General features: G+C 34.0%; 1 protein-coding gene across 1 annotated transcript in view; it reads left to right on the forward strand.

The window, feature by feature from the left end:
• The first annotated feature begins 5,544 nt into the window (after window positions 1–5,544).
• The window catches only part of LOC138305406 (dynein axonemal heavy chain 5-like), a 76,194-nt gene continuing 56,690 nt past the window's right edge, over window positions 5,545–25,048 (forward strand). Inside the window, exons 1-11 of the mRNA XM_069245649.1 lie at window positions 5,545–5,808; window positions 8,391–8,440; window positions 9,082–9,174; window positions 15,801–15,833; window positions 16,183–16,245; window positions 16,946–17,017; window positions 17,263–17,334; window positions 21,355–21,528; window positions 22,004–22,244; window positions 22,423–22,588; window positions 22,735–22,828. Coding sequence (XP_069101750.1) covers window positions 5,706–5,808; window positions 8,391–8,440; window positions 9,082–9,174; window positions 15,801–15,833; window positions 16,183–16,245; window positions 16,946–17,017; window positions 17,263–17,334; window positions 21,355–21,528; window positions 22,004–22,244; window positions 22,423–22,588; window positions 22,735–22,828 — 1,161 coding nt within the window. The 5' untranslated portion in view covers window positions 5,545–5,705. The remainder of the gene's footprint in view (window positions 5,809–8,390; window positions 8,441–9,081; window positions 9,175–15,800; window positions 15,834–16,182; window positions 16,246–16,945; window positions 17,018–17,262; window positions 17,335–21,354; window positions 21,529–22,003; window positions 22,245–22,422; window positions 22,589–22,734; window positions 22,829–25,048) is intronic.

Here is a 25,048-nt window from a genome sequence, read left to right on the forward strand (position 1 = left end):
TGTCAGATATAGATCATTCTTTGGTGGGCGCCAAGATCCCTCTGGGATCTCTTGTTAATATAAGAATTTGCTTTAAAATCGACAGTGTGTTTTAAAGGAGTTATCTACCCTCCTATAGAAATCCCCCTATGAAAATCCAATATTTGTATGTTTGTTAATTACATTACCTGGTATCAGTGACAATAAAGAAATTATTGATCACATAAATGAATGTGTCTTTTAATATTTCAGATTTTATTATCATATTTGAAGGAGTTTGAAATGTTTTGACTATCTAAATATTTAGCAACTCAAATAGTTATAAATAACCTTTCCAACTAACTAACTTAAAAGGTTTGTGATAAAGGACAGGCTCCAATGTCTCTAAGCAAAGTCAGTCCGACACTGACTTACCTTAACTTACTAGACTTTAGCAAGTCGAAAGTTTTCATATAAGTTACATAAGGAGAAAAACTTAAGTTTTGACTTAAGTCTGCACTTTTGTTTCGAGAAATTGGAGCAAGGTCCTATATCCAAGTGGAATTTATTTTCCAATGATAGAAATTATTAGAAACTTCTGTTCATCAGCCTTGCCCTGGACAGCTCTGCAGGTAGGGTGTACCTACTGACCTTTTGCTGATGTCACTATTGCATGGTCCTATCTACGGTATATAAATCCCCCTTGACATCCCCTCGCCTTTGGCCTCGAGTAAAACGAGCGCTCACCCCCTATGTAGACACCAGTTTCTAGAATACTGTATTAAAAAGATAACTAAAATTTGGCTTGATGATTCTTTGTTTCTGTGACATGTCTGATTCTAGAGTTTCAAACTGGCAGAGATGATCTAGTATTAAACTTGAGGTCAGGTGGCCAGTCTACTTGTGAGATAGTACATGTACTATAAAAATGGCAGAAGTTTCACTATTACGAGGCACAAACTTAATGTTAATATGTAATAAATAAAATCAAACTAAAATATTTATCAATGTCAATCTGAATACAAAACGTATTATAAATACCAAATGAACCACTATCTGTCACAGGCATCTGTTTTTGTTTTTAGCCCACCATCATCAGATGGTAGGCTATTTAAATCGCTTTTCGCCCATGGTCAATCTGTCTGTCCTTCCGTCCATTAGCATTTCATGTTACTGCTATTTCTCAAAAAGAACTGAAGGGATCTTTCTCAAATTCCATATGTAGGTTCCCCTAGGGCCCTAGTTGTGTTTATTGCATTTTGGGACTGATTGATCTACAAGATGGCCACCAAGCTGAAGAAATTTCAATGATATTTTGCACAAACCTTATAAGGCACAAGGGCAAGGCCAATCAAAATTGTGAATTATGGTCCCCACCCCCCAGCGGGCTTCGGTAGGGCCAAAGGGGGTAAAATTGACTAAAATTTCTTCTTCTCCACTCACAGAGGTGGTAGAATCAAATACTTTTCCTAGATGGAAAGTTGTTAAGGTCATTTACAAAAATTTTGATATATATGACCCTGGGGTCTCGCATTTCTCCCTGGGGAGGGGGTCAAGTTTACTATAGTTTATTAGCTCACCTGGTCCGTAGAGTCATTCTTTCCTGCTGAAAGTGATGTCACATTCACTGGAATAGCGTAATTTTTACGATTTTGAAAATCTCGTACGACGGAGTCTTGTTTTACTTGGCTCATTCCAAAGATATGTATTGTAAAGAAGTTCTCATGAGTAATTGTTGTTTCTTTTGAATATTTTCATTTTGTTTCACTGATATTACACACTGAATAGAATTACTGGTATTGTTTACGAATGCGCTTATAGATTTCCTATGGTATTAAAAGGAGTTCACTCGCATTCGGTTTAGTGAATGAATCTTTTCCTCTGCATCAAAGAAGTGTCTCGCTTTGAGCAAAACAAAGTAAATAACTAGCAGGTTGCTTTTGTTTTAAATGTCATAATGGTTGCAGGATAAACAGAATACAGGATAAACAGAATACATGGTTAGAATCTTCCAATACAAGTTTTATTTTGGTGCTCGCCATGGAAAGCCGAGATGACTCGGCAAAGCCTCATCATCTCGGCTTCCCAAAGTCTTGCACCAAAATAAACCTTGTATTGTAAGATATTAACTATGTATTATTTATGTATTGTTTACTGTGGTGTGTAGTTTGTACTGAGGTGTGTACTGTGGTGTGTAGTGTGTACTGTAGTGTGTACTGTGTTCTGAGGTGTGTACTGTGGTGTGTACTGTGATGTGTACTGTAGTGTGAACTGTGTTCTGTGGTGTGTACTGTAGTGTGTACTGTGTACTTTAGTGTGTACTGTAGTGTGTACTGTGTACTGTAGTGTGTACTGTAGTGTGTACTGTGTACTGTGGTGTGTACTGTAGTGTGTACTGTGTACTGTAGGATGTACTGTGTACTGTAGCGTTTACTTTAGTGTTTACTGTAGTGTGTACTGTAGTGTGTACTGTGTACTGTAGTGTGTAGTGTGTACTGTGGTGTGTACTGTAGTGTGTACTGTAGTGTGTAGTGTGTACGGTGGTGTGTAGTGTGTACTGATGTGTTGCGTGTCCTGTGTTCTGTAGTGTGTACTGTGGTGTTTACTGTGGTGTGTACTGTAGTGTGTACTGTGGTGTGTACTGTAGTGTGTACTGTAGTGTGTACTGTATTGTGTACTGTGGTGTGTACTGTAGTACTGTAGTGTGTACTGTAGTGTGTACTGTAGTGTGTACTGTGGTGTGTACTGCAGTATGTACTGTGTACTGTAGTGTGTACTGTAGTGTGTACTGTAGTGTGTACTGTAGTGTTTACTATAGTTTGTACTGTGTTGTGTACTGTAGTGTGTATGTAGTGTGTACTGTAGTGTGTACTGTGGTGTGTACTGTAGTGTTTACTATAGTGTGTACTGTAGTGTGTACTGTAGTGTGTACTGTGGTGTTTACTGTAGTAGGTACTTGTTGTACTGTAGTGTGGTACTGTAGTGTGTACTGTAGTGTGTACTGTGTGTGTGTACTGTGTGTGTAGTGTGTACTGTGTGGTACTGTGTGTGCTGTACTGTGTAGTGTGTGTACTGTAGTGTGTCTGTGTGTGTGTACTGTAGTGTGTGTACTGTGTTGTACTGTGTACTGTAGTGTGTACTGTGTATGTGTGTTTACTGTAGTGTGTACTGTGTGTTGTACTGTGTGTGTACTGTAGTTGTACTGTGTACTGTATGTATGTGTGTACTGTGTGTGTACTGTGGTGTGTATGTGTGTACTGTGTACTGTAGTGTGTTCTGTGGTGTGAACTGTGCAGTGTAGTGTGTGTGTGTGTACTGTGTGTGTACTGTAGTGTGTACTGTAGTGTGTACTGTATTGTGTACTGTATGTGTACTGTAGTGTGTACTGTAGTGTGTACTGTGTATGTAGTGTGTTCTGTGGTGTGTACTGTAGTGTGTACTGTGGTGTGTACTGTGTGTGTATGTGTGTACTGTAGTGTGTACTGTGTGTGTACTGTGTGTGTACTGTGTACTGTAGTGTGTTCTGTGGTGTGTACTGTAGTGTGTACTGTGGTGTGTACTGTAGTGTGTACTGTGGTGTGTACTGTGGTGTGTAATGTGTACTGTAGTGTGTACTGTAGTGTGTACTGTGGTGTGTACTGTAGTGTGTACTGTAGTGTTTACTGTGGTGTGTACTGTAGTATGTACTGTGTACTGTAGTGTGTACTGTGGTGTGTACTGTGTACTGTAGTATGTAATGTACTGTGTGTGTACTGTAGTGTGTACTGTGGTGTTTACTGTGGTGTGTACTGTATACTGTAGTGTGTACTGAGGTGTGTACTGTGGTGTTTACTGTGGTGTGTACTGTGTACTGTAGTGTGTACTGAGGTGTGTACTGTGGTGTGTAGTGTGTACTGTAGCGTGTACTGTACTGTGTACTGTGGTGTTTACTGTGGTGTTTAGTGTGTACTGTGGTGTGTACTGTGGTGTGAACTGTGAACTGTGTACTGTGGTGTGTACTGTAATGTTAACTGTGTACTGTAGTGTGTACTATGTACTGGTGTGTAGTGTGTACTGTAGTGAGTACTGTGTACTGTGGGTTGTACTAATGTTTGCTGTGCTGTTTACTGTATACTGGTGTGTACTTTGGTATTTACTACAAGTACTGTGTACTGGTGTGTACTGTTGTATGTACTAACAGTGGTGTGTACTGTGTACTACGTTGTACTGGTGTATAATGGTGTGTACTTGCGCTGTCTGTCTGATGAAGGTGATAGTATACATCAAATTAGTCATCAAAGCTTCAATAGCAAAATTTATAAAACAACATAAAATCACACTTTCCAACCATAGAAATTAGACTAAGCCAGATGTGCAGGGTTCTTCAGTCTTGCCCTAGTTGAGCAAATAATTTTAATTTACAAAATCATGCGTTGTTTCATTATTTGGACCTATGTAACTGTATGAAACTCTTACTGTAAGTCCTCTCCACGAGTGGGGAATATGCAACCCAGTTGATTACTATGCAGGATATTGAATTGAATACTGCGGTTGAATCCAATACATTTTGAGGTCCATAACAAAATTTACTTTTTCGTGTCGAACATTCGGGCATCACGCTGTCTTGGTTAAAAGTCAAAGTGTAGTAAGTGAAGTTCTAAGTCTGAACTCTAGTGGAGACAGCGGTTTCAATTGATAAAATCATGTGCTTTTAGAGAGAGAAAAAAAGAAGAAAAAAAAAACTAGGCAAATTTAACAGAACTAACAGTGGCTCTGTTACATACTTTAGGAATCACATAGTTCTGTTAGGCTATGAACATTAAAGGATTTCATCCAAGGTCAAATAGGCGAAGAAACAATCAAGTACTTCTGAAAAATCAAAGAATGAGGAAGTTTTTCAATTAAATTTGCAATTGTCAATTATAAAAGTTATGTATCATAGACTTGGTCCATGGAAAGTATTTGAACAACTTTTTAGTAGTAGTAGTACATTGCACAAAGGTGTTACAAAAGTTCTACATTAAAACAAAATTATAATGGTAGCAATGAAAGACATAAACTTTTTATTTCTTTTGTTTTATACATAATTGATTGATCCCGTCAGAAACCAGATTGATTTATTATTCAATAAGCGCCTACCTCGCTCAATAGTGGTAATACGAAATCGGTGATGTAATGAATGATTAATAATTTAATTGCGCTCTCTAGATCTGGTTCACAACTTTAAAAAACTCTATTTTCGATCTATAATATGCAGTTTATCACATTGCGGAAGCTATCAAATATCAATAAAAATAGCCTCGACATCATTTTGGTATCTTTGTTAAATCGGGAAGTCTACGGTGTTACACTCGTATTAATCGCCGTTAATATGCTAGCGGCTTCGTGAGCGAGCACCTGCCTTGTGTACATGTAGTCATAGCGACGACACGCGACTCATTTAGGCCATATCCCTTCGCGTTAGAGTACTTTATCAATAATCAAATTGCTATTATTTTCGTTGCTTTTTGCATCATTCATTGGGTTGTTGTTTCAAAACAAACTATTGTTTGTGTATTTTTATTGTTTATTTGAAATGTCATTAGCTGTATTTAACTCCCATTGAACTTCACTCCGAGTAACTCATGGCAGGTATTCGTGCGCCCTTCCGGAATCGTCAGACCTGAGGTGACAGCTCCCGACGGTCTGTTGAGTTATGCACAATAGAAATTAAGTTGGAGTAACTAAAAGATTCCGTCGTTTTGAGAAAGCAGCCTGCTGTTTTAAACATGGCAGACACGACTGATGGTACCCCCGGGGAAAAGGAGGCGAATAAGCCTCCTAGCCCCAAGCCTGATCAAGAAGTTGCCCCACCGCTAGTTTCTGTCAAGGGTAAGTATACTTTACTAATTGGTCAAGTTTTATAATTGTTCATAGTTAATTATATTATAGATATACACTTATTTCATTTATTTACATCTATTCAATAAAAGAAAATTATATTATACGTACAGAGTCAAATAGTAACAAAAAAACTAATGTTTTTTCCCTTCAAGAAATAAATTATAACCTATTAGAATTGTACTCTAGGCCTAATATATAATTGATATGTAATAGCGCACAAGTTTGCATGTTATAACAGAACATTTCAAAACGAAATCACAAGGTAAAATATATTACATTTAAAGATATCTGTAAAGATTTTTTTTAAAAATGTATTTGAAAATTATGATTAAAAAAACTAATAACTCAAATCTTGAAAAAACCTGGTATTTAAATATTTTTTTTTTAAATAATGATAAACTTCATTTTTGTGTGCATTTTATCAATAATGAATGATATATGCATGATGGAAAATAAATTGTATAGTTGCATATTTGCTCCCTAACTTCTTGCAAGTTACTTAAAAATGTATGTTAAATAATGGTATACAGTACACTTGCATGTACCAACAGGCTGTAGGTATAAAAACCTTCATTTAAAAAGAAAACAACTTTGCATACTGATAGATGTACTTTAATATGTAGTAAGGTTCACAGTAACAGATTTAGGACACATTTAATATAGTACAGAAATTATAACAAAAACTGGAGATAACATTAATTGATTCCGAATTAAGATTTGATTTTGAGGGGAAAATTCACGGTTTGTTTCATTAAATTTTCCTTCAACTTTTAGTCCATGTTACATACAGTTGGATTATAGTGAAGTTACACACCTTGTGAATTAAGTCCATGTTACAAACAGTTGGATAATCCAAGTGGATTAACAATCTTAATCAGATTTGCCAAACCTTTTTTGTCGACTTATTGTTACCAGGTTTTCAATCTTTCACATTCAATAGAGATTGTGGATCTTACAATATACCAATTTATACCAAGTCATTTTCTTACATTTCTATTTATGTCCATGACTGTCGATTATAAAACCACTGACAAACCTACAATATGTACTGAACAGTTTTATGAAGATTGATTATTTGATATAGATATAGAGAATATTTCTCCATCAAATCAAAGGTCAATCTTGTCAAAAAGAAAACTGATTTATTTTGAAATGTTCAAAAGATTAGAAAACTTTCACATTACTCTGTAAATGTTCTATCAAACCCACTATAGGTTGAAGTCATGGCTGTGTAGAGAGGTCGGACAGATAGAGTGATTACTTACAATCTACTTTTTGGGTGGTCTTTTGATGACTTGAATACTACCCTTTCACCTGGTGACAGGGGTTTGAACCCCCCTTGACTATAAGGTCACACACTTACCTGTCTTTCCCTGTGGAATTTCTCCAGGTTCTCGATCAACAGATTTATTTATTGTAAAAAGTAGACTTTATAAAGTAAATTAAATTCATGAGCATTTGAAATAGAAATTTAATAATTTCATGGCATATTTGAAATTGAAATCAGTATGGAAATTTGGTTTTAATTCAATTGATAAGATTATAATTAAGATAATTATTGTACGTCCTGAAACGGTACATGTCGCCCTGAGTTACCTGTACTACAACATATTCATTTGTATATGGAATCAGATGACATTATCCAATATATGTATCAATTGGTCGTTTTAACACTCCTGTCTGATCTGCTTAGATAATGAATGTACACAAACTTGAATAAAATCACCCTTTTCTAAATAGAAAAGTAAACAACTATGGTGAGGACTTGTTTGTACTTGGTAGATTTGTGATAGACATTACAGCTACCTATAGGAATAATACCTACCTATATACCTATATAAGGTTCTGTAAAGGTGTGCAGACTTTTAATATTATGACTGATTGTAGCACTCTAACTTTACTCTCCAAACATTAGCACACTCTACATTGTAAATAGCCCTAATTAGAAATGTAAATTGACGCTTGACCTGAACTGGACAGTCTGATAAGGTTACTACACCTCAAGGGCATTCTGTCTGGACATAAGGAATTCTAATAAGGATTCCAATTTCCTAGTGGTAAATTAAAACAATGAATTAATATTACACACAAGTTTTAACAATTCTGTCTCGTCTCAGAACACTTCATATGACTAAAAGTTTTTTTTGCCTGCTTCCACATACCAGTATCTTCCATATACAATTAGTAATGTACTCTCCTGTCAAAATATGATTGTGTGTCTTTATAGTTCATAAAACAAACCAATTATAACGCCTTCACAAGGTCTGCTAGCTTAAAAATTGTGATGGCAGTTGATCAAATTATACCATTTGCCTTAGAAATGAGGTTAAGTATTAGACCCTTCATGATTGAAGAAACTCGAGCTATGCAGGTGAAAGGCAATTGTACAACGCCATCCCCTTCAAACATGGCCAAGTTTTAGATGGTAGAGAGTAATAAAAGAGTAAACACAGATAACTGGAAAATATTGTTGCTACTATTTTTTTTTTTCAATTTAAATGCTATGAATGTTTAAACAATTAAAAATTCATTTTGAAGGTAATTACTGTTGATTTCCATTTTGGTTTCAGGAGAGGAGAAAAAGAAGCCTGCGCCCAAGACCCCAGCGGCACCAGCAAAGGTAAAGCATCCTAGGGGTAGTCAAAGAAATATGGGGTGGGGCCACAGACTAGGTGTATAGAAATATGGGGTGGGGCCACGTACTAGGTGTATAGAAATATAGGGTGGGGCCACCGACTAGGTGTATAGAAATATGGGGTGGGGCCACGGACTAGTTGTATAGAAATATGGGGTGGGGCCACCGACTAGGTGTATAGAAATATGGGGTGGGGCCACGGACTAGGTGTATAGAAATATGGGGTGGGGCCACCGACTAGGTGTATAGAAATATGGGGTGGGGCCACGGACTAGGTGTATAGAAATATGGGGTGGGGCCACGTACTAGGTGTATAGAAATATAGGGTGGGGCCACCGACTAGGTGTATAGAAATATGGGGTGGGGCCACGGACTAGTTGTATAGAAATATGGGGTGGGGCCACCGACTAGGTGTATAGAAATATGGGGTGGGGCCACCGACTAGGTCTATAGATCAGAAGCCAAAAACCAATTCAACAAAATCTGGATTTTGTAGAAGTTGAAATGAAAACAATCTGCTCATAGAAAATAATGCATAATTGTTGAAAACCATAAAATCTGGTTTGGAGAAAACCATAAAATCTGGTTTGGAGAAATTTGTGAATATTGAGTGTTTGTGTCTTTAGGGTCCAGCAAAGAAGAATGTCATCCTAACTGGAGAGGCAATGAAGGAAATGCAGAAACAGGCAAAGCAGAACCGTGAGGAGAGACGAATGCAGGTACGTACCCTCGCTATCATTGCTCTGAATGGCAGACTTGTTCTTTTAGATAGATGACAGTGTTAGAAATGATTAAAGTTGAAGTTCTTAAAGTAATATTGTCTCTGGCTGTTCCTAATTAACAGCCAGATGTTGTAGGATCATTATGTAGTGTGAATAATCACTGTGATAGGCACACTTTTGTCAGTCTATTGCTGTCCTTGTTGAACTGTCAGGAAGTATAAATAATTAATATTCACATTGTATCCTTACTCAGTTGTAAACTGTTGTGAGGTTTCAATCATTAATGTTCATACTGTAGCTATTCTAAAAGCTGCCAGTTCAATTGTGAACTATAATATATGGCAAGAAACGTGAAGGTTCAAAACATTTTTTAAATGACACAATATAAACACATTTTTCTTTGCTTGACAAGAAATTCATCTTTTTGAGAAAGAAAAACAACATAGTACTGTTTTCTTTCAAATGACTTGTGCCATGTGATTAAGTTCTTTGATTGGCGACCTGAAACAAATAACTTTATATCTAGTAACTTAATTGGGATTTGTACCATGAGGAACCTCAGCTATATTCATTAACTGTTTTCATATCATTTAGGTTTGTCTAGTGATATACATGTATGCTGTTTTGTAAAGATCTCAAATGGTTTATTGTTCCTGAAAATTGGCAAATACATCAGAACAAACCACTATAAAAATTGAATGCTTATCCTGGCTTGTCATGTTTCTAAATGAATCTGTAAATGTGTGTCTGGGGTAAATGGACTTCAATCATGTTTAAATAGGCAAGAATAAAAGACTTTGAGTAAACACAGTTTGTCACCTGAAGGTTTATATTTGCCCTACATGTACATTACATTCCTGTTTGGTTACTGGCCATAAGAGGATTTCATACCACATCTTTTGTATGTTGGCACACTTCTATATGTAGCTCGGAATGAACAATTCTAAAGAGATTCCTTTCTCAATTGTTAAATATGAAAGTGAAAACATCAAAAAATCTATTTTCACTTACCAGATATAAAAAGTAGTATATCACTTGTCTGTCTTGAATAAAAAAATATTGATTTTCATGTGTGAAAAATGTGTTTCTAGTTTATAATAAGACTAAAATTTCAAGCATAGAATTTGTTTCTTGACTGTAATTGAAGTATAAGCTATTTTTTGCTGGGTGCTGTTAAATGAGTTGATATTTGTTGGAATGTAAGTGTGAATGTTTAGCTAGATTTATACTATTGAAGAATGTAAGTGTGAATGTTTAGCTAGATTTATACTATTGAAGAATGTAAGTGTGAATGTTTAGCTAGATTTATACTATTGAAGAATGTAAGTGTGAATGTTTAGCTAGATTTATACTATTGAAGAATGTAAGTGTGAATGTTTAAGGATTAGCTAGATTTATACTATTGAAGAATGTAAGTGTGAATGTTTAGCTAGATTTATACTATTGAAGAATGTAAGTGTGAATGTTTAGCTAGATTTATACTATTGAAGAATGTAAGTGTGAATGTTTAAGGTTTAGCTAGATTTATACTATTGAAGAATGTAAGTGTGAATGTTTAAGGATTAGCTAGATTTATACTATTGAAGAATGTAAGTGTGAATGTTTAAGGTTTAGCTAGATTTATACTATTGAAGAATGTAAGTGTGAATGTTTAAGGTTTAGCTAGATTTATACTATTGAAGAATGTAAGTGTGAATGTTTAAGGTTTAGCTAGATTTATACTATTGAAGAATGTAAGTGTGAATGTTTAAGGTTTAGCTAGATTTATACTATTGAAGAATGTAAGTGTGAATGTTTAAGGTTTAGCTAGATTTATACTATTGAAGAATGTAAGTGTGAATGTTTAAGGTTTAGCTAGATTTATACTATTGAAGAATGTAAGTGTGAATGTTTAAGGTTTAGCTAGATTTATACTATTGAAGAATGTAAGTGTGAATGTTTAATGTTTAAGGTTTAGCTAGATTTATACTATTGAAGAATGTAAGTGTGAATGTTTAAGGTTTAGCTAGATTTATACTATTGAAGAATGTAAGTGTGAATGTTTAAGGTTTAGCTAGATTTATACTATTGAAGAATGTAAGTGTGAATGTTTAAGGTTTAGCTAGATTTATACTATTGAAACTGCCAACATGATTTACTCCTATCTATATATAAGGGTGTTTGTTTCAACATGATTAAAAACTCTCATAGCAAAACCCCACTGATAAGGAGATCATATGTGAGTTATAAAACTTGTCGGGTGCTTGCAATATTTAAGTACTCCTTTTCCTAAACTGAAGAGATTTGTATCGGTGTTTAAATAAAACTTTGGGGCACTGTTACATTATGATGAAGTTATCCACTTGTATTGATCGAACAGCAAGAGATTTATACACTGGTATATAGCTACACTAGGTATACATATATACTATAGGTATAGGACATAGGTAAGCTACCAAGAGAGGAACGTTTGATTGACATTCCTCTCAGGCTAGACTGGAACCTTACATATAGAAATCAATATGGCACCTTCCTCTGACTTTGGAGGGTTAGTGAGGGTATTGGCTGGGAATATGTAGAGCTATTTGTGAAACACCTTGCCTTTCATGGCTGATGGATGCTTATTGTTGTCAAAATAAAAAATAATAATAATAATAATTAATAAATTAATTTGGGTGTGATTGTCATGTATGATCTTTACAGTGCAACCAGACTTCACCATGACTAGTTTGCTCATTTACCTTTTTTTCCACAAACACATGTACACTTAAGACACATAAACCTAATATACTCATGAGACATCTATATTTATGTCTTGTTGTTGTGAAATAAAACAAAAAGCCCATAAAGTCCCATTACTTGGTCATAAAGATGGCTGGTTGCACCGGATATTTGTTTCTCTTCCGATTATGTTTGATCAAAGTCACTTGAGCCATTGATTTCTCTCAAATGTATTGAGATGAAATGCAAATTTTATTCCGTTAGCAACTCCCTGTTAAAGAGACTGTTTTATCGACCACTCTCTGTGACAAAATGGCATTTACTTCCTTTCGTTTGTGTTCATATCGCAATCCAATGCATGATTTGTTAATGGAAGTAAGAACAAGATTTTACCGGTTCACTTATCATGAATATGGAACAAAACGTTCAGGTTTTGTTAATCACACAGAATTCATTTTGCAAGCAAGGAGAAAAATTGGAATGGAAATCTGAATATGTCATCAGTTAAATGGAGAGTAATGGAATAGAAATTGATAGGGGAAATCTCAGCTGATATTATTGATGTAATTAACGAGCTTAGTGTGTGGAATGATGAGTTCTACAATAAATATAGAAATTGATAGGGGAATCTCAGCTGATATTATTGATATAATTAACGAGCTTAGTGTGTGGAATGATGAGTTCTACAATAAATATATGAATACAGGATTACACAAACCCTGATTATGTAATGTTAAATGGATCGTTTAGTTTACAACTTAAACTACTCAAGTGGTGCTCTTAGCGTTTCTAATTGTGTAAAATACCATACAAAATGGCCACACCATTAATATTATTGTAGAATGATTACGGAGAAGACAAGTTGATCGAACACTCAGACATGCAAATATAGTAGTAGTGTATTTAACTCATTATGCAAATATTTAGATATTATTCATATTACTGACAAGTTTAAAGGAAATAAATTCAAAGTTGATCTCTCAACCAAATTCAAATTTTCAGCATTCTTTTAAATATGAATGTATGGGGCACAATAACTGGTTATACATGTGCTTGATGTTGGACAGGTAGACTGAAGAATAAATCATCATTATATAGCCTACTGTAGATTATACTGGATGTCTTTACCAGGGTCTATGGCTTGCCTGGTTATACATACACATTTCTAGTTTTGTCAGTATTTGGACCTAAATCAATGGTAGAATGACAAAGGTGTAATTGTGAATAGGTTGTTCAATTCATGGTCGAATACTGAAGTCCAATACAGGATATTAATTTGCTAAACGCTTGACAATTCCTCAATGCACAGGTTAGGGGGGTTGAGAATTGAGTCGGATCCATCAATCGTAGGAACTTTATTTTTGGATGGGTACAAAGGTTCTGCTATAGGTATAATGTTTGACGTTGTTTTGACCGACTGTAGGCACGACTACCTCATAATAATGAGATTTTTACCTACAGTCTTTGTGGCCGGTTTAAAGCATTAGACATATGCAGGTAGTCATTTGTCTCTATATTGGCTGTTTACCCGTAGCTATGTAGTGTATTAACACTTGGTATTGTTATACACCAGATTAAAACCTTTGTTCAAGTTCTGATAAACTAAAACCCTGCAGAGATTAGTTCTAAGTAATATATATCCCGGCCTGTACTCTCTATACCACCTATACAAATCTACCCAAAACATAACTACACACAAGATTTTTTATATACAACATTGGTTAAATTAAATAGGTTTGGCTAAATGCATCTGTTTGATCAATTTAAACGGTTTATTCATGCTCGTAAAAAGCAAGGCATGAGATTAGAATGTGTATTGGAATTTAAAGAGATAATACCTAGTGTGACTGGCAACATAAAGTATACAGTCTGAACGGCAATGTTTTATAATGCATTAATGTTAAGTAATAAATTAAATAATATCTAATAGAACAACGGGTTACATGATTTATCTGCCATAAATACTTATTGAAACAAACATAAAGCAATTTTAAAAATTATTGGTATTTCAGGTTTTCCATGGTTCTTTACATTCTGATAATATCTGACTTGACAGGAATATTGGACAAGAAAATATTTTTGGAATAAAAATCTAACACCTTCATGTATATGTGGTAACTGTGGCATGACTAACTGATGTCAGTTGGCAACATTAAAGATCATAAGCTTGTTAGTACATATGTACCATATCCTAAAATTGAAAAGAAAAAATTCAATTGAACTAAACCAGAAAGATTTTTTTATATAAAAGCAAAAGAATAGAACCCCAAGTCCTTTGAAATTTACTTTTGATTGCTGTGCCTTGTCCAGCCAATTGTCTTCACACAGGTATACCGATACAGGTATAAATAATTAAGTTAAGGAGTCTACCATCTTAGACAGGTCTCTACTATCAGGTAGACAAAGTAATTACACAGGTTTGGTGGGTATCCACATCCTTAGGCCAGTATCAAAAATAAATTTGTTATCCCTTTACCAACCTATGCTGCAAATATGTGATACCTGTAACACATAATGGCTTGTCAGTTCGGTAAAACTTTTAGACTTCATACACTATTGTGGTACCAGTGTAAATGTTTTATGAGCTTTGGCCTTCATAAAAATACAACATAGAACAAATAATAGTGATATGTATAAAGTGGGAAAACAACCATTGCTTTTGTTGTGGCCTTGTATCAAATGCAGGTGTGATCAATTTCTGTATAAACCGTTAATTATTTTCCACATCTAGTATTGGTCTTCATTAATTATTAACCCTGTAATTAGTTATTATCTTATACAAGTATTTGTCTTCATATTCAAGACGTAGTTGTGTCCAGTTTATTCTACTAGGTGGTGGTGGTTGGAAATTATTCAAAATGTTTATTCGTAAACTTGTTACGGGATTGGAAAATGACCAAGAGGAAATTAATATGAAAAAAGTAAGATGAGTTGACTGTATTAAGAATTTTTTTAGCATGCTTGGGTAAATATTTTATTTGGGTATTATAATGTGATTCCGATACAATTTCATCTGCAGTGTTAAGTTTTATGTGAAAGTATTTTTTATTCATTATTCAATTGGTGATTAGTGCAAAACTAATGATTGAAATTAAATAAACTGATTTATTTCATCTTAACTGACATTTTACAGTCCCTTTATACCTTTTAATTTATAGAGGTCAATGAAGTAAGTTAATGCTAATGTTCGACCTTTATAATTTATATCAGCTTGATATATAAATCCTCATGTATATATGTATCTAAGTTTGTTATGTCTTCTGTTTGTCATGTACATGATACTGCTACAGAAATAGTACTGGTACTAGATTTCAGCCACAAGTGACAATACATTTTATTGGGTTCTAGTGCCAGGACGATCACTGGTACATTTGTCTAAATGTTTAATAAAGAGTGGCAGGGTTTTATTAAAGGAACGTGACACTGTGAATTGTATTGATCTACATTTATAAATGAACAATGAGAAACTGTTGAGATAGGTATAATGATTTACCTAGTGAACCCACTGTACTGTACAGAATGTTCCTAAACCAGGAGTAATGCAGATAGTACTGTCATTTTATAGTGGTACATACAAAATAAATTGAATCACATATATATTCATATTGACAATTTTCTGAAATGTTTTTTCTTGTGGGCCATTTTTATTCTGACTTGATTTTGACGCATATCAAGGATATTATATATGAAGAGAATGATACCTTTAGGATCTTCGATGAGTGCTTCGTTTTATGTAATGGGTCTTTAAGAAATTTCAATAACAAATAAAAGCAATTCAAACATGTACAAAATATTATTGTAGCTTTCTTAGAGGTTCTTAGATTTAAACATATTCCTATAACTAATTTGATAAAAGTATAAATCCATTATCAAATTTTTTGGATGACTAAATGAATTAATTAATATCTTAATTTTGTTTACAGTGTGATGCCCGGCACAACTACATATTCAAACAGGTGAGTTTTGAAAAATATCTGAACTTGAATTTTAAATAAGGATTAAATTTGAATAGAAATTTGTATATCGATCCAAATATTTACTTACATAGCAACAATGGAGAATAGTAAATCATTCAGAAATATTTTTTAATAAACAAAATAGGATGTTTTTTTCATGATAAACATGTATATTAATTTGCTTTTGGTCTTTTACGTCTTTTACTGTATGAATGATGTCATACCTTATTCTGATGTTCAGAATTTAGATTTAAATTGCCCTTCAAAATAGATAGATGGAATTGACTAAGGTTTCTACACCTTAAACTCATTCTTTTGTTCATGATGATGAATTATATTGTATCAACAGATTGCTGATGCCCTAGGATTAGAAGTAAACAATGTTGAAGACTTTGTATTTGGAGATGAAAGGGTAAGTGTTATTGCAAAAAAAAAGGAGAAAAGTTTCAGTTTCCAATGAAGAAGATTGAGACCTACCCTTGGTTTGGAGTTTTTAAAATCACCAGTTTATTTGAAATAAGTATTGTAATTTACCTGTGCATGAAGGCTAGATGTAATCGTTAGCTGTAAGATTGACCGAGACCACAGTGCGGGATGTGGTGAAACTCAATCCTTATATTACGTGCCTTATCACATTCAACGTTGAAATGGAGCGGAAAAACTAGCAGATCATGCTGAGTTATGTTCAATCTGTTACATGAAACTTCACACCTGATTTAATCAATAAAAATCATCTGTTACATGAAACTTCACACCTGATTTAATCAATAAAAATCATCTGTTACATGAAACTTCACACCTGATTTAATCAATAAAAATCATCTGTTACATGAAACTTCACACCTGATTTAATCAATAAAAATCATAGGAAATCAGAGTTGTATTTGATAGTTTACCTTTGAATGACAGCTTACAATTTAGTAACTTTTTAAATTTCATGTTAGTCATGGTGGTCTAATAGTGCTCCATCTAAACTTGAAGTGGAGCAAGGTGACTGATATGCTGCATGTACTAGACTCGTTGGCCTTGTAACCAAAAGGAGGATTTCTAAACCTTATTAAACTTAGATATCATATGTATACATACAAATCTATCCTAATTATTATTTCCAGTTTGATCTGATTGAAGAAATCTTTAAGGCTGATGGAGCAAGGAAACTCATTTTCTTCTACCAAACTGTACAGGTAATTAGCATTATGTATTGATGACATAAACAAAACCTCTCAAATTTAATACAGCCCAAAAGAAAAAGTACTGAAATTCAGATTTAAATTTTTAAAACATCTTAACATTCATAAATTGAAACTTTCAGAAGGAAAACAGTTGAAAAAATAAATCTGAGGCAAACTGTGTATAGATAAAAATTATAAAAAATTAACTGAAAACAATGGTATCTTAGGTATATAATACATTGTTATTGTGGTTACAGCAAAAAGATTACCGAGATCCAACAGGAAGCAACACCACCAAGAAACTCTTCATTACACCAGGAGATGTGGAGGTAAATTTAGATCAAAATTAATACAGTGGAACTTGGTTGATACGAACTCGGATAATTCGACAACCCGGCTTAATACGAAGTACTTTGCCGGTCCCGGCCAAATTCCCTCTTTATCTTTGTTTAAAGAACTCGGATAATTCGAATTCGGGAAACTCGAAGAACTCGGATAATATGAAGTAAATTTTGGGTCCAAAGGACAAAAATCATACATAAAATGTTCTTATAACTCAAAATGAGACTTTTAGACTACGAGTTCGCCGAAAAAGCCAATTTTCTTTTTCATAAATGTGCTGTAGAACAGCATTTCAAAACACATATCTCGGTTTTATTGTAATAATTTTGCAACTACCATCGGCGATTTTGACATCTCTCTTGTTCACATCATTTTACGACATGGAACTAGTTTAGATATACCAAGTAAAGATATCGTCAGTAGAAATGAAAACTCGCTTAATTCGAACACTTGGATAACTCGAAGTTTTATCTCGGTCCCTTCGAGTTCGTATTAACCGAGTTCCACTGTAGTAAGTTGTGTCACAACGATGATGTCAAGAGGATGTGATGTTACAACAATGATGTAATGTCACAAGGGTATCACTAATGTTTGAAATTAAAAATAAACATTCATGATAGATAATTCTTGAGAAAAACTTTACTTCAGAAGGTTTTTCTTTGACCAAAAAATGTTCACACAAATCAATCTGTATAATTTATATAAATATGCTCTTTTAAAAGTTTTTGATACATGGTGGGGGGCATTTAAGTTCTGGTTCAATGCTCATTTCCACTTAATTCATTGTCGTATTTACATATTAGCCTTACTCATAGCACAGATATTATGTTAGAATTGCCATATCAGTAGGCACTTTAAATCTTTAGTGTAGACTTATGTCAGAACGTTTCTGTGGTGAAGTTTGATACTGGTTATTATAGCTATTTGATCTGACCCTTCTTATTACCACTTTTTTTTTACCTGTAATATGATATCTCCTACTGGAATCTTGTTAACAATTTACAGGTAACTTTTCTTGTCATTGATATATGTTTTCTTCACAATCTTTTGATTTCTGTTTTGTTATGTATCCAAGTTTCATTTACTGCTGATCTTCATATGAAATAGAAACCCATTTACACAGAAACAGATTCTATCTTGAATAGTTTAGTTAGATTTGTGTAGCTATAGTATACATAGGTAACATTGCCCTAGCTTCTGCCCTGTGGATAAATCTAACAGTATTGACAGTTATATTTAGTGGCTTATATAATGAAATGAAGGCTTATGAATGCAATACTGAATACCTTTACATATAGGTGAGGATTTTATTGGACAAATATCTACCTGTAGCTAGGTATTGTTATATAAAGCCTGTGACACACCAGCTCGTCAAGCTTATGGAAGAATACCTTATGGGAGAATTCCAATTAATGAAAATATTGTACTGTGACTCTTATTGCCATTTGACCAGTTTTTTTTCTGTTTCAAGCAATTGACTTTTTTACAATATTTAAAAAAAAATTGGACTTTGTTCGCTTTTACCCATAATCTAGATAGCTTGTACTTGTATGATATGTAAGAAATATCCCAAACTTCAATCTAAAATACAATGGCTAGATAATGGGTCCAACCTAGAGACTGTATGACTTGGTTCCTAATGACCAATATATATCTTACTTATTCATTTTGATTCATTTTGATTCCTGCTTTCCATAAAAATGAAACTTTTTAAGCAATGTTATTCAGCAAATTTTCAAATCGAGTTGTGTACTAAGCTGTAAAACTACTGTATGCATTACTGTCTATGTAATTAGAAATGAATGTTTACATTACAGATTTATAGTTAGGATAAATTACACACTACAATACAACTATAGGGTCCTCAATAATGCAAAACATATTATATTGCTGGTCTTTAATTACCGACTGATTTCTAAGGACGGGTTAACCAGTTGAATTAGCAGACAGATAGTTTACTTGTGTCTATAGAGCCATTCTGAAAGCTTACCTGTACAAACAGGTGTATTGATTGTTAGTCTACCTGTGGAACAAGCTACCATAGTCAATACAATAAACATCTCCCAGGGCACTTATAAAATGAGAAAATCGGTGAGCATGCATTTTAACCAATAAGATTCAAAGAAATTTTAGGAAGTCATGAAGCAAAATTAAGTCTAAAACAGTCCTGAATTCCAGCAACTGTGATAATGATTTATTCATGTACTAAATTAAAATAAAATTTAACAACATCGTGAAGATATTATCTTACAATGCAAGCTTTGTTTTTGTCTTGTGTTGGCAAATTCGTATATGAACTTTGGTATCCAGAATGAAGAGGATGGGTGTCAGTTATTGATTCCTGAGCATTTACAATGTTGATTATGGTATGAACAGGGATAAAAAGCCGATAGTTATACTATCGATTGTCCCAGACGGAATGCTTAGGTGTATAAAAGAAAGCAAGTGTTATCAGTGTATTAAAACATATTCTGTCTGGGGGGTGGCCATTGATTGTCGGACCATTCACTACATCTACTTGTGTGACGGATGATTAATTAATTAATGTGACTTGACGACTTTATTGTTAAAATAAGCAAGTAATTAAATTCTTTTAGATTCCTAATGATAAATGTATTGTCATATATTAGTATGATTTATTTGATTTTTAAATCTATGAAAACAAAATTACGAATTATAAGAGATCACAGATCAATTTGGAATTCTGATTACATTTTCGAGGTTAGTGTAGCTATTAATGATATATGATGACCATGTCTATTTCCAATAGTCCATCTTTACCAGACATTTTAATTGAATATTTTTACAAATTGCTCACTACAATTGGACTTTTATTGTCAATATCTTGGAAAAATAAAGATATATACATGGTAGTTATCCAGATATCTACATGGTATTTATCCAGATATCTACATGGTATTTATCCAGATATCTACATGGTATTTATCCAGATATCTACATGGTATTTATCCAGATATTTACATGGTATTTATCCACATATCTACATAGTATTTATCCACATATCTACATGGTATTTATACAGATATCTTCATGATATTTATCCAGATATCTATATGGTATTTATCCAGATATCTATATGGTATTTATCCAGATATCTACAAGGTATTTATCCAGATATCTACATGATATTTATACAGATATCTACATGATATTTATACAGATATCTACATGGTATTCATCCACATATCTACATGGTATTTATACAGATATCTACATGGTATTTATACAGATATCTACATGGTATTTATCAAGATATCTACAAGGTATTTATCCAGATATCTACATGATATTTATACAGATATCTACATGGTATTTATCCAGATATCTACAAGATATTTATCCAGATATCTTCATGATATTTATACAGATATCTACATGTTATTTATCCAGTTCCAGTTTTGCTAACAGAAGAAATCAGATTGATTGTGTGTATGAGTTGATATTGATCACTACAATTACAAGTGTGAATCAATGATGTGTAGGGAATCTGATTGTGTTTTTCTGCTTCACAGACTTGCCTTTATACACTAACACAATTTGGAATCTGTGTCAATCTTTACCAATTTCTACGTCACTGACATTACAATTGTAACATGATTGATTAGATTCTTCTGTTAAAATAACTCCATACTGTCTCAACAGGGGGTAGAAACTACTGACCTAGTGAAAATGTGATCTTAATCCTCTCAAATCCTCATCAGGAAATCACTCATTTTCATTATATTCCCATTGATCAGGTACAGGCACTGTGTCAAATCCTTGAGGAACTTAATTACTATGGTTTATAAACCAGTGCAAGAAATATAAAATGTACACTGGTTAAAAATTGTAATGGGCTAAATGGCAGCTCTGGCTGTTTTTGAGAAAGACATGCCCAGCCTTATTATCTAATTAAATGGTTCTTTGTGAATTTCTTTGATATTGCTATGTTGTTATGATTTGTAGTGTCCTTAGAATTAGTTAATATGCTCGTGTTTTCTTTGCAGGGTTGTCATGGCCTATGTCTGTATTTCTTACGGACCACCAATAAGGCTATCACCATTCAGAACATTGCCAATGAGATCAACTTCGGCATGATGGACTGCAGTAATGGAAAAGTGCTGAGTGGATTCCAGGGCTACCTCTCTAAGATTATCCTTCCTGCTCTGAAATCTCTTGAGGTATGTTAATTCTAGTCAAGATGTCCATCAACATATCTAAAGTTTTCTAAACAATCACAATTGCTCCCAGTCCTGTCAGTAATACATGTTTACATTTGTATTATTGCAAAGTTTAATTGAAATAAATTAAAGAAAAGAACAGAAGGGAAGAAATAATAAGCAATGAATTCAACCCTTTCAGTCAACTATCAAACATACAAAAGATTTGAAAAAAAAATGAAACTTTGAAATAGTGTTTCAGTCCACTGTCAAGCTGTTTTCCTAGCAGGTTTTTAGGCTTGTGTAATTTTAAAAACTTCAAACCGTTGTCGGATTTTTGTTTTTGTTCACATAAGACACACCCGAGCAAAATCTGCATGGCTAGTTTTGAAAAAAAAAACAAAAAACAAAAACCACCAGTACACTAGTAAAACAGTTTTGAAAATTATAATACCTGAATCAAACAGTCATGGTAAAGTCATTAAACTGTTTGCAGCAATGGGGTACCAGTATGGTGAAACCAGTTCCTGTCCCCCCAAGTGAAGACGGTTCCGGGCCAACACCTCCCGCTCCTGCTAACAGTGCTACTGCCGAGGAGTTTCTGGAACAGCTCGAGAAATTTGTCCAGAATCTCATGTCTGCAGTACGCAACATGGAGGGGCAGGTGACTCTGGCCGAAAATGGAGTAGGACCCGTCATTGAAACGATCGAGTCTCCAAACGACTATCAGGGGATTGGTAAGCTTCAACTATAGGTTTTAAGTTTAGAGAAATGAATGTGGAGTTAACTAGTGTCAATTGTCTAAGAGAGTTTTCTGTCAGTCAAAATTTTGCTAGTCTCTGCTGTCTAAGAGGATTCTTATTGTTCAAAATATTTTAGCCTTCAGTCTCTAATGGAATGTTTTTTATGTTTCAGCCTCAAACACCGAGTATCTAGAGAAGTTTGAGAATCTACTGTTGACCTGGTCCAAACAGATTGAGCAAGTGTTGGCTGAGAGTGAACAGATGAGGCGCGAGGCCGACGATATTGGACCCACCGCTGAGCTCGCATACTGGAAGAGCAGGATGGCCAAATTTAATAAGTAAGTGTTAGTACTAGACTTGATAAGTAGGTGCTGAATTTTGCTGTTTGAGACAACAGGGCAATATTGTGTATCCAGTATGTTTGGGAGAAGCTGTGTTATGTCATATGCTACAGTATGTAACTAACATTGTTTATTATTTACAGCCTGCTTGAACAGATGAAGAGCCAGCGTGTGAAGGCCACCATCGGCGTACTGCAAGTCGCCAAGTCTAAATCTCTCCGCCAATGGAAGGAACTGGTGAGCTCATTAAATTTGTGTGATACACATTTAAAGGTAGGTTTCGCCCAATGAAATATAAAGACTACGGAATTGAAATTTATCCTATACATAGATATAATCTTCAGATCATTTTCAATGCATACAGCGAACAATATGGGTGGTCAGTTGCCAAGCTTGACCAGGAAAATACTCCTCTAAAAATAGAGCGAAGTCTAGCTTTACATAGAACATGACGTATTTTTTCCAAAACGAGGCCGCAGCAACATACGGAAGCGTGCAACAAAATGTCAGATAGAAGTGACAGTCTTGCCACGGCATGTTTAGTTAAAAAAACAACAACAACAAATCGAAGTGCAAGGGACTGTTTATACATATCATATAATCTAAAACACTTCATGTTACTTACATACGCTCGCTAACTTTGTACACCAAATATACATGTAGTTAGTCTGTATTTGTGCGCTGGCATATGTGTTGAAATTTAACTCACCACGTGCAATGCCGTTACACGAGTCCCAACAGATCCCGGCAAGTTCCGCTTGAGATGTGGCTTCTGTTTCTTTTATTGCTACATGCCATTTCTGAATTTAATTCCCTATAGATATCCTAGGGTGCTACCGAATCCATTATAATTTCCTCCACTTTGTTGCCGATTCAGATATATTTTTTTCATCGCACACACTTTCGTTCAGCCATTTTGTTTACTTTTAGTGCGTGACAATGCGCATGCGCCAAACTTCGACAACACAATCCATCGCAGCTTCATTTGCATATTATTTTGTGTGACGGACACCGTAATAAATCAAGGATTTCCTTCAATTTTGTATTCAAGACACATTTGTTCAATCTCAAACACATAAAGAAATTAAATTGAGATATTTTAATATGTTTTTTCATCTTTTCTTCCGCTTATCGCATTTCACAAAAAAATATTTATTTGGTTGGGCGAAACCTACCTTTAATATATAGTACATATGTGTGATTTAAGTGTCTCTACTATAGCCTCTTACCGTTTACATGTAAAGAAGTGGAGCCTTCATAGTGCAGTTATCAATAGGTACTAAAACAGTACCTTTAGTGTTTACTTGTTTTAACCCTGTATCTCTGAGCATTATAATAATCCTTGTATTTTTATCTCCTAGCATTATGATAATCCCTGTATGTTTTATCTCTAGCATATAATAATACCTGTATGTTTTATCTCTTAGCATTATATAATCCTGTATGTTTTATCTCTAGCATTATAATAATCCCTGTATGTTTTATCTCCTAGCATTATAATAATCCCTGTATGTTTTATCTCTTAGCATTATAATAATCCCTGTATGTTTTATCTCCTAGCATTATAATAATCCCTGTATGTTTTATCTCTTAGCATTATAATAATCCCTGTATGTTTTATCTCTTAGCATTATAATAATCCCTGTATGTTTTATCTCCTAGCATTATAATAATCCCTGTATGTTTTATCTCTCTAGCATTATAATAATCCCTGTATGTTTTATCTCCTAGCATTATAATAATCCCTGTATGTTTTATCTCTTAGCATTATAATAATCCCTGTATGTTTTATCTCCTAGCATTATAATAATCCCTGTATGTTTTATCTCCTAGCATTATAATAATCCCTGTATGTTTTATCTCCTTAGCATTATAATAATCCCTGTATGTTTTATCTCTTAGCATTATAATAATCCCTGTATGTTTTATCTCCTAGCATTATAATAATCCCTGTATGTTTTATCTCCTAGCATTATAATAATCCCTGTATGTTTTATCTCCTAGCATTATAATAATCCCTGTATGTTTTATCTCCTAGCATTATAATAATCCCTGTATGTTTTATCTCTTAGCATTATAATAATCCCTGTATGTTTTATCTCTTAGCATTATAATAATCCCTGTATGTTTTATCTCCTAGCATTATAATAATCCCTGTATGTTTTATCTCCTAGCATTATAATAACCCCTGTATGTTTTATCTCCTAGCATTATAATAATCCCTGTATGTTTTATCTCCTAGCATTATAATAATCCCTGTATGTTTTATCTCCTAGCATTATAATAATCCCTGTATGTTTTATCTCTTAGCATTATAATAATCCCTGTATGTTTTATCTCCTAGCATTATAATAATCCCTGTATGTTTTATCTCCTAGCATTATAATAATCCCTGTATGTTTTATCTCCTAGCATTATAATAATCCCTGTATGTTTTATCTCTTAGTATTATAATAA

This window comes from Argopecten irradians, chromosome 1 (assembly GCF_041381155.1).
Source record: "Argopecten irradians isolate NY chromosome 1, Ai_NY, whole genome shotgun sequence".
NCBI classification, from domain to species: Eukaryota; Metazoa; Mollusca; class Bivalvia; order Pectinida; family Pectinidae; genus Argopecten; species Argopecten irradians.